The sequence below is a fragment of the Platalea leucorodia genome, assembly GCF_965183815.1.
Source record: "Platalea leucorodia genome assembly, chromosome: 5".
Classification (NCBI taxonomy): Eukaryota; Metazoa; Chordata; class Aves; order Pelecaniformes; family Threskiornithidae; genus Platalea; species Platalea leucorodia.
In genome coordinates, this window is record NC_138827.1 from 78,025,030 (window position 1) to 78,036,017 (window position 10,988).

The following is a 10,988-nucleotide window of genomic DNA, read 5'->3' on the forward strand; positions in this document are numbered from 1 at the left end:
ACATGGCTGTGCTGCCCTTCACGAAGTATCGTTAGCTCAGGAGAGGGGCCCACCTAGTAGGAAGCATGGCGCTGGTGAGTTTCAGCTTCTTTATTGGAAAAAATACGATTTTTCTGGTGCAAATTCACTGAAATCTTCTAGAAGTATATAGTGATGCAGAATTGCTAAATGAGGTGCTCTCCTATGCTTACTTAAGAGATAAGGAGCCTTGATTGTTAGGTGGTTACCACACAACCCAATAATATTGAACCTAGTGCTCATGCATTTTCTAAGCCTTAAATATCTGAAATATTTCTAGGTTTTAAATGTTTCTCAGGAGTGTTTGTAAGCCCTTAAGCAGTGGGCTGGTGCATAAAGTCTAATCAAATGCAAAGGAAGAACAAACGAGAGAGGAAGAAAATTGACTTTTGCATTTGTAATTATTATTCTGGTATTAATGAGGTCAGATCCAAAGCCCATTTGAATCTATGGGATTAGCAATAACACGATTATTTTCAGGAGCAATGTTTGCACCTTGAAAACATGTCTGTAAGTTAGATATTTTAATGAAATGAAAGCTTCTTGCATATAAATATAATTAGAATGATCTCAGTGAATGCTATAATTGTTTTAAATCAAAGTATAAGATACTTGGAAGCATGTTTTTCCTTTTTTTATATATTTTAGTCTTAATTATTCTTAGACTCCCAGAAACATAAGTCTAAGCTATATTGCTGTCTGTGTGAAGCAGCTAATTTGCACTCACAAAATCACTAGTGAGTCCTCATGAGCGAGACGCTGCCATTCCAGCCTTGTAGACATAATTTTTGACAGACATACTAGACCGTTTCACACATGTTGGAATAGGTGCTTCTTGCAGCAATTGTAGGAATTCTATGTATAATAATTATAGCTGCATTTCTAAATACTACTATTGCAAAGTTAGGGTTTCAAAATAAAGGAAATCAAGAATTAAGATTTCCTATGTAGTCTTAATTTGCTTCCCTTCTGTGTGGGTGTTAAGATGTTGCCTCTAATTATTTGACTACTTATTATTTTTCTCCACAACTTCATCCTTATTCTGAAAGCAGAATGGATGGTACTTGCTTAAGAGCACCTATTCAGTATTTTGTCGTCTTGTTGTTAAAAGTGTAGCCATTGCTCTTATTAATGGCACGGTTACAAACCTTACACCAAAGATGAGTGATTTCTCCTCTGTGTTTCCACAAACTTTTAATGAATTTGTTTCTACAAGACCCAGAGGAGGCAAGAACAGCTTCTCCTTCCCATGTTACACTGAGACACGGAGGGATTCAGGTCACATGTTTCCAATGAATTTGGGTTCCCTATTTAAAGCACAGAGGCACCTGATTTCTCAAAGTTCAGACAAAATGTAGCACTGGTGACAGATATTTAAAGCGTAGGTGGAGCTCCCCTTGCCTGCACTGACTGGCACGCTCAGAGTTTCTTGGTTCCACACCCCGGAGCCGCAGATAGGGTAGGTGCTGTGCATGAAGAGGTTGTGTGGTCATGCACCTTCCAACTGTGGGTCTTGAAGCACTTGATTAAATGCGGGATTTAAATAAATGGTGAGGGGAAGGCAAGTGCTTTGGCTGTTACTGTTTCCTCTCTGCCATGAATGAGGCAACTGAGCAGACACTGAAGGAACCCGAGTGACCAAACTGAACTTCTCCACGCCTGGAGGGACAGCAGTTGAGCCTGCCACCGCCTGGGGCTCCGGGACAGCCAGCTGTGACGAGCAGCTTCTGGGGCGAGCCCAGGAGAGGGCCATGGGTCAAAGCAAGCCACCGAGGCTGACCAGGGTGGGCCCTGTGGTACCCCCGCAGTACTGCTTGTTTGCAGGGGGCTGGGTGTCGCATTGCGTGGCTTTGCCCAAAGTGGGGTTCACAACACAAAATCACAACCAGGTGGGAAGTTCAGCATTCGCAGCTCCCTGTCTTGCGCATTAACCACTCCTCGCAAGGAAGGGAGTCGCTCCTGCACAGAAATAGCTAAAGAGAATTGTAATCAGCCATTTCATCTGGATGAGGATCTGTGCGAGTTTTGACTGATTGAAGGTGACATGCTGAACTTTAATTGCAACCAGAGATTGGATGTTTTACAGAGGATCCTAAGTGACAAAGCTGGTTGCTTTACAGTCCTGTTAAGTAAACAAAGTGCTTTTAGCAGCAGGCTGCAGCTGACTTAGTGGAAATTAAACTTAGCAATGAATTCTGGGGTTTACTGTTTTGGAAAGAACAAAGTCAAATAATCTTTGGAGCATTAATGAAAATACAAGTATTGGTAAAATCAGCAGGAATGAAATGTGAAGGGAATCTATATAGACAGATACTCAGTACTGCAGCGGGGGAGGAAAGTACAAATTTTCATCAAGACATTGATCCTTCAAGCTCCTACATCCCTTAATTCTGCAGAAATCCAGGGGACTCGGTATGGCAATGCAGTGATGTAGAGAAATGCTTGCAGAACTGGAGTCTCGGTGTATACCGAGTGCACGTCAGAGCATGGCAAACGCCCTGACGGCAAAGTGCCACCTTTCTTGCCAGTTGCTATTTCTTCGCAAGCCCCTGTGAGCCTCCATTGCAAAACAGGAGGAACAGCCATGGAAACCGTGTCTCTGGGGGCTGCCCTGGGCCCAGGGCAGTGGGGGAGGCTGCCTGATAGTGTCGACTGCAGTGTGTGCTTAGCTTAAAGGGGACTGTATCGCTCTTCACATTTTCACTGTATAATTGGTGGTGTTTTCCAAGATTTTTTTTCCCAAACCCTGAGTATTATATTTTTGAATGGTTTTGGGCAGAACATACATTTTCCTGTAACCTGATTTCAGTTAAGTTTCACTTAAACTAAATCTCGTTCTCAATATGTTTACAATAAAGCTGTGGAGCTGCTTGCTTATGTTTTTAAAACAAACACAACAAATTTTCCCTAAGTCATTTTTAAAGTAAACAGAATTGTTTTGGTGCCTGCCAACACTTTGTTTCAGAAACGCGCTGTGAAATGGCATCAGAATTGCAGCCGCTGTGACTTCGCAAAGTCCTTTGTAAACTGCTCGGTAGCAAGAAGCCACCAACCGGCTCGGTGACCCCTGCGTCTGCTTTTCAGCTCCCCTGCGAGCTGGGGAATGGGCCCTGGCACCGGCAACGCTAGGCATGGGCTGCCATGCCTGGCAAGAGCGTAGAGGTCCCCGAAGTGGTTCAGATCGTGGGGCTGCCTTGCCGACACACGCTGCAGAGGGCTTGTAGCCTTCTGAGAGCCAGTCCCTACCTTCATCTCCCCCAGGAGATGTCTAAGTGCCACAGTCCAGCACTACATTAAAACTGTATGTCTTAGGAAATCCTCAGCAACTTGGGAAGAAAGTTTAGGTCGTGATAGCAACATATGTAATAGTGGTGGGGAACGTAATTGACCCTTAGATCCTGATTGGAAAAAACATATGGAAAATTTGCCACTTTGTGTTAAATCTCCTAGGGATAGAAGAAATGTCTTGAGTAGAAAATCTGTCTTACTTCAGGTCTGTCCCTACCTTGTGCACTTGGTGGTTAAGAGGTCTCGACAGAAGTAGTAGTTGCGAGATCAGGTCAGATCTTGCAGGAGCCATACATACTCTGCAGTACTGACCTCGGGATACACATTTTCACCAAACACCAGCCTAATCGTCTTTTCATTTTTCTCTCAGATTGTGGTTTAAATGTGCACAAGCAATGTTCCAAGATGGTCCCAAATGACTGCAAGCCAGACCTGAAGCATGTCAAAAAAGTGTACAGCTGTGACCTTACAACGCTAGTAAAAGCACACTTCACTAAGAGACCAATGGTAGTAGACATGTGCATTAGGGAAATTGAATCGAGAGGTAAGGCATAGTTAATGGACTTCTGTTGCTTTACTGATAATCCGTTTAGATTGATCTGGGTCATCTGGGTTTCTGCTGAATGTATGATTGCTCAAAACAGATTTGCACAAGACGTTTTATGACTGCCAATTACCCTGCACAGCTAATATTATACTTTGCATTATTTCATGGTTCATACCCATTTATAATTTTTATAGATTCTGCTAGAAATTGCTTAATGGACAATTACTGCTTTATAGTCATATATTGGCACCTATCTTTCCAGTAATATTTTTATTAAAAAAATTAAGTGAATGTGCTAAAATAAGGCAGTTAGTATCGATGAGTTTCCTCTTGCTAGTGCCCCTAGCCCACACTGAGTATCTTTTTCTAGAATTAGAGCGTTTGTTTTTATTCTGAAATAATGACTGAACATCAAGTATGCTAATCTCGGTTACTTTTAAATCGGTTGTAATTGGTTTAATACGTTTCTTCAGCTCTGAAATCGTTTGTATAAACATAATTTAGTGCTGATATAAGAAGGCAGCTAATGCGAGGGTCAGGGTTAAAAGGCCAGGATAAGATTTCATTCTGAAAGAAAAGCCTGATAAGGCTTTTAAAACGTGCCTGCTTTTTCTGTCTTAAATGAAGAACCTGGCAAGGGAAGAACTGGGTGGAAGGAAACTGTAAAATTAAGACTAATTTTGACCTTGTTAAAATGTTCATTGCAGGTCTTAATTCCGAAGGACTGTACAGAGTCTCAGGATTCAGTGATCTTATCGAAGATGTCAAAATGGCATTTGACAGAGGTACAGTCTTTCCTGCATGCTGGAACTTTGTGCTGATATATTAAATATACACAGTTTTTCTGCGCAGCCCCTGTCTGTCTCATGCTCGAGTGCATCAGTGGGCTGCAGGAGTCCGGCAGCTGTGCTAGTAGAAGGGGGGTCTCCCCATCAGAAAAGCGTTATCGTCTTCACTTTGGCCTTTATTATCAAAATCTACTTTTCTCCTTCCATCAGTATCTGTGCTTCAGTAATGATGTGCATAGGAAAGGACAAAGCTTTCTGAACTACTGCCCTAGTTTGCAAGTAAAACTACGCTCAGGGGGGTGGGGGAGGGATAGAGGGCAAGTGGTGAAGTGCCTTAAGAGGACTGTGCAACTTAAATCCATCTTTCTGGATGAAAGCTCCAAAATAATAAGATGAATACAATAGTGCAAACAAAGTTTGAATTATTACAGTCTAAAAGAAGGTCAGTGAGAACAGACTCTTCTCCCTGAGAAAAGGCAGTGGGAAAATTAAAGGCTTTCCAGCTGCAGTCTCCGTATCCCAGTAGAAATGAAGGCCAAAATCCATGCTGGAAACTCCTGTTTTTCTGGAGGACTGGACCTATTCAGACAACATCTGCTTCCTCTGCAGTGTTAACAGGGTGGGGATACACTGGAGAAGCCAAGTTCTGGATCTGTGTCCACTGCGGTCAGGAGTAGGTAGTATGCTGTAGCTAAATGGTGAACACATGTTTTTCCTATAAAATGAGGAGGCTGTGGACTAAGTTGGTTTTCGTTCTTTTACTTTTTTTCTCAGACTCCCCTGATTTCTCATTCAGTGCTGACAAATGTGTTGTTTGGCAACGCAATGTGTTCAGAAATAGCTAAACTTCCACACATTTCTACAAGATGGATACTGCTAGATCAGGCAGGCAGGTTTTTTCCCCCCAGAAAACTTGCATTTTTTGTAATCATTTGAAATGAAGAAAGGATAGGTTTCTTTGTAAAGTGCTTGAGGTTTTCACCCTGGAATGATGAACTTCACAGCCCCGTAACTCCGTTTTGCTTATAAAACCCAAAATCTGTAGTTGTGTCCCTTTTGATAATATGTTGCTTAAGCAAGTTATTATTTTTCTTTTGAATGCTGTTTTACATCTGTTTACATTTCCAAGGCTTTAATGTCAGTGCCTTCTCCACACAGATGGGGAAAAAGCTGATATTTCTGTGAATATGTATGAAGATATCAATATTATCACTGGTGCACTTAAACTGTACTTCAGGGATTTGCCAATTCCACTCATCACGTATGATGCCTACCCAAAGTTTATAGAGTCTGCAAGTAAGTATAACGCATTTTCCCCCTAGTTTTCATTGTCATCCTTTTCTTCTCCTTTTTGTGCAGTACTTGCCTATTGATTTAATAGCTGTCCCATCAGCTCTTACCCTGCATGCCCTATTTAGTAAGGATTGCAGGAGTAAACATGCACTGCACATTACGACATGACCACGTGGTGCTATGTGATCATGGTTACATTTTTCTTTGCCTTTGTCGCCAGGAATGCTTCCTTTTCATCACACATTATGGATTACATCTCTTTTTGCGTCTTGCATGAACCCCTAGTACTTGACAGTGACATTTAAAGTCTGTTGGGTTTGTGTTGCTGGAAAGATGGTGATTTATGAAAATGTTTAGAAATAAGATAAGAAGTCATTTGTTTCTAGAGGTGTCCATTTTGAGTGTTTTTACAAGCTGATAAGCGCTCATCCTAAGGCCACCTTCAAGGCTGGCCTTGCAGACAGTGAGTCTGCAAGCGCAGCACTAAGCCCAGCTGGAACATCTCTCCCAAGCACCCTGGCTGCCTGAAGCATCTCTGCAATGTAGCAGTCACACCAGCCGCACCTGGAAAGGTGTGAGGTAGCTGTGGGTAGACAACAAGGGCTGGATGCTGGGCTTACCGCTCCTCTGGAGAAGGCTCTTTCCAAGTAGTATGGACACAGCCAAAGACGCTGATGGCAAAGTTCCCAGTACCTTTTGCTGTCCCAGAGTTGCACCTGTAGATCATTTGTGCAAAACTAGTCCAGTCAGCAAGGATTGCCAGGGGAATTTTGTTTAGTAGGCTGCAGGGAATCTTTCGGTGGTTTGCAGTTTGCTTTGGGGGGTTTCTTTGTCCAAAACTAATCACAACCTGACTGTGCTCTGAGCACCTCTTTGGACAGGCAAACTTTCCACTATGAGGCTTGGATAGGTTCTGGAAATCAGTAAATCAGTAATCTAGCAGAGCTGTGAGACCCTCTCTCCCCTGTAGGCCACCGTTCTTGTCCTTCTGTGCATGAATTCTGGCTGTACATGCGGTGACAGTTGAACTTCTGTGTTTCAGAAACCACCGATCCAGATGAACAGCTGGAAATTCTCCATGAGGCGCTGAAACTGCTGCCGCCTGCACACTGTGAAACATTACGGTATCTCATGGCACATCTGAAGAGGTAGGTGGACTAGCTGGAGAGAACTCGAAGCCAAACTCATTTTTAGCAAAGACCATGTTAGGGCCTGCAGAAAAATCTGGCCCACCAAATTCTGGGGACGGGCTGCAGCCGGGAATGACACTCTGCACAACAGCGAATACCCAAACACTGTTTTTTATCCCGCTTAAAGCACCCACAAAGTACTTGAAGGACATAAGTCAAAAAAACACAGTTTTGAAGCACAGAAGTCACCTGCTTAATAAATTTGCACTACATTTAAGTTACAGTGAATATTTATGGCAGAAAAAGCCTTTAGTACCCCTAGGAGTAATAAGTCACTCCCTGGTCAAGGAACTAATACGGCTTAATGGCTACAGATTGGTGTCTTTTCCTGCCAAGTCTTGTCTAACCTGGTTATCCCTGACACCCTAAAAAAGAGGACACACACTAGGCTTGAGCTGAGGCCAATTAGGCGTGGTGTTAATTAGCCCTCCAGCCACACGTCTGGTGAGGGCTGCCAGTCATTCCTCATTAGCATGCAGCCCCTTGTTCCACCCGCCACCTTCTCAAAAACGTAGGAGCACAAATTCTGTCTGAGGTTTTTCCTTCTCCCCCAGATATGACTGAAGTTGGTCAGTAGGCTGAAAAATTGTTAGAGAGACACTGATGGACGAATATCCAGTACAACAGCACAGGTTCTATTTCTTTCAGGAAAGTAGGGAAAAAATCAATGTGGCATGTTAGGGTATCCATTTTAGTTTCTCAAGTAACATGAACTTACTGTCAATATATAAGAATCATTCCCTTTCCTTAGAAAAAGACTTTATTTTAAGCTCTTTTATTTTTATTTTCCTTTTATAGTTCTACAAGTAGGAATATGTCGACTCTGCTAAGTGCCTCAGGCAAAATTCAGCTACAGGGTTTCTGCCTGATTTGTCCATTTATTTCAGTGGCATTTCTAGTGGATGTTTTAGAACAGATACAGGGATGAGAGACTTGTGAACAAAAAAACCCACCTTACTGCTTGTGAAGCATGAAGTTAATTTTTCCTTACCCTGTTCAAGAGTAGCTGTTGCTGCTCTAGTTAGCACTTTTGCACGTTGTATTTCTGGTATAGGTGAATGATAAGGTAGAAGGGTGACAAAATTCACTCATTTTTAAACTTCCCTTCAATACATTTGCTAAAAAGATCTGTGGTGCTTGACAGGCTGTTGTCTTGCTGCTGAATTCAGGTAATCAGACACAGCTCCTTTGTCTGGAATAATTACAAATTGAAGACATAGCAGCTTGGAAACATCAGTCTGACTTGTTTCAAAATAAAAATTAAGGCAGAAGGGGAAAAAAAGGAAGAAAAATCTTGAATTTATTTTATATACCAAATGATTTCTTCGTGCAATGCAAGATACCACAGTGGCGAAAAGAGAAATAATTTAGCCGGACTCTTTCAGTTACTGTCCCTGGATTCTTAGTTGTTTCTGAGAATCCTTATGGATTCTTTAAACCGTAGCGTGAATTAAAACATTTGCATAATCTAAATGTGTTTCCATGAGCGAGGCAATTCACCAGGATAAGCCAAGGTAGAAGCTTAGGCTTCGAGGCACGTTTGTGTGTACTGCATGCGCTGCAGCGGGCAGCAGCGATGGGCGCAGTCGGTGTCAGGATACCCCGGGCGGGCTGTCCTCCTCCCGCCCCCGCCGCCTGGGAGAGCACAAGCTGCCTCTGAGCCCGCATTAAGAAATACCATCCCATGACCCCAGAGACCATCGTGGCTGGGCGGCAGGGACCCTTCTGGCGTTTGCTGAGCAGACATGTTTCTGCAATAGCCCCGGCAGAGGATGCCTCTCCTGTAGGTGTAATTCTTGGGCAAATTACATTTCTGGAGGTGGCCTGCAAGCCTGCCCCGCAGCAGGGCCTCAGCCCACAGCTTTGAACAGGTCAGATTCCTGTAGAACAGCAAAACGTGGCCTTCCCGCCGCCTCCTCCTCTGCAGATGGGAACCAGGCGGCGGGAGGCTTCCCTGAGCTGGGGGCTTGGCTGTTTGACAGCTGCTAAGGACCCCAGAAGAGGGAAGGGTGGAGGTGGGCCTGTGGGAGCACAGGTTTAATGACCTGCTCAGTTTGCCGTGCAAATGAGGTTACAGCGAGACCCTGGCGGTTTCGAAGCCATCCCAAAGTGATGATTCACTTTTTTTTTAGTACACGCCACAGGACATAATTTGTCTTGAAGAGGAAGCAGGCGTCCAGCTTAGCACGGTTAGCCTGTAGTGCCTAAAGGCAGGGAATTCACGTGTGATGTGCTTCACCCCCGTTGCCATCGTATGCACAAGAGAGGAGCAGTGTGACCATGTGGAGCCATGCCACCGGGGCAACCTGGGCAGCATCCCACCTGGGCGGGCACAGTAGCACGTCTCTAGTGAGCATAAAACTGCTATCGTAATAGCAAACACGGTCTGCTCCCCATAGGAACGGCCTCCGAATGGTGCCGTTGTAAAGAGCGAAAGCAAAATTGTTCCGATTTGTCTGAATTCACCCCTCAGCCCCCTCCCGCGCCACGGGGTACCAACCCCTCCTGCAAGTGAGCATGGTCTGTGTGCGCGGTAGGAGGACAGAGACATCTCACTCACTGTAAACCCGCACAGCGTTTGCACTCGCTAACTTCTGAGTGTTTCACCCGACGCCTCCAAATATATCCTGCTGGAAACGGCGGCATCTCCTAGGTTTTGGGGAGAGGCACACACTTCTGTCCAGTTTCCTGGGTTTTCAAGCGTATGCAGGCATCGTTTGGCACCGCAGGAATGTGAAAAACACTGTCCTTTTTTTTACAGAGTAACGCTCCATGAAAAGGAAAATCTGATGAGTGCAGAGAATCTGGGCATAGTTTTTGGACCAACTCTTATGAGAGCGCCAGAACTGGATGCGATGGCTGCATTGAATGACATCCGTTATCAGAGACTTGTGGTGGAGATGCTTATAAAAAATGAAGACATTTTATTTTGAATATTTTGGGGGTTTTGTAATAAAAAAGGAAGCAACAGTGTTCTATGGATGAAGGAATATTTTAAAGTAATTTAATGGCTCTTGTCGCTGAATTCCATATTTGCTAGAGCTTTTGATGTATTCAGGATAAAAATGAAGGAACTCTTTGTCGTTTCTGTAGTGCCATTCAGCTGATGTTGAAAAAAGGTTAACACATACTTTCCAGTACTAGTAATCCTGGGTGTTTATCATGTTAAAATAAAAAACAAAAAGCCTAAAGCTATTGCATGATTTGCTCCCTATTCTCCCTGTTCTGGTGAGACTCATTCCATGAAGAAAACAACTGAACTGGTGCAGCATCTCTGTTCTGGATAGTTTGTGATTGTAATTCAGCATGTTTCTCCGTGTAAACCTGTTGTGAATTTGCTTTTATGTTCTATGTAATTGGTTTCTGATACTAAAAAGGCGGCCAACTGATGTGAAATGGAGCCTCTGGCAGTTTATTGACATTTCATATCATTCTCTGCCACTTTTGGGGCTGATTTTTTCTTGGGTTTCTTTCAGTTTTTTCATCATATAGTAATTTGTTTTTAACAGAAACAAAATGTGTACTTTAAATGTTACTTTAAGTAATTCTCCATGATGTTTATGGTGGTTGCAGTGAAATCTGCAATGCTGAGCAGTGTTCCTTTATTATTATTGCTATTTCAATTGTAATTTTGTATTTTTATCTGGCATGCATATATTAATTTATTAAATTTTGCTTTTAGAACTCTAACATTAAGGTATTTATTTTTACTTAACAAACATGTTTCAAAAATACTGTTTTTTTCATGTTTTACATTGGCACTTTAACCCTGAACAACCTCTGACTTAAAAGAAGTGAGTTAGAGCTTTACGGGTTTTGACAAGACCATTCTGATCTAAATACTTTGGAGCCTGACACTTTGCT

General features: G+C 43.1%; 1 protein-coding gene across 1 annotated transcript in view; it reads left to right on the forward strand.

The window, feature by feature from the left end:
* CHN1 (chimerin 1) overlaps positions 1 to 10,760 on the forward strand; it is a 104,618-nt gene extending 93,858 nt beyond the window's left edge. Inside the window, exons 9-13 of the mRNA XM_082314525.1 lie at positions 3,677 to 3,850; positions 4,561 to 4,638; positions 5,800 to 5,937; positions 6,977 to 7,082; positions 9,886 to 10,760. Coding sequence (XP_082170651.1) covers positions 3,677 to 3,850; positions 4,561 to 4,638; positions 5,800 to 5,937; positions 6,977 to 7,082; positions 9,886 to 10,057 — 668 coding nt within the window. The 3' untranslated portion in view covers positions 10,058 to 10,760. The remainder of the gene's footprint in view (positions 1 to 3,676; positions 3,851 to 4,560; positions 4,639 to 5,799; positions 5,938 to 6,976; positions 7,083 to 9,885) is intronic.
* Positions 10,761 to 10,988: the final 228 nt, after the last annotated feature.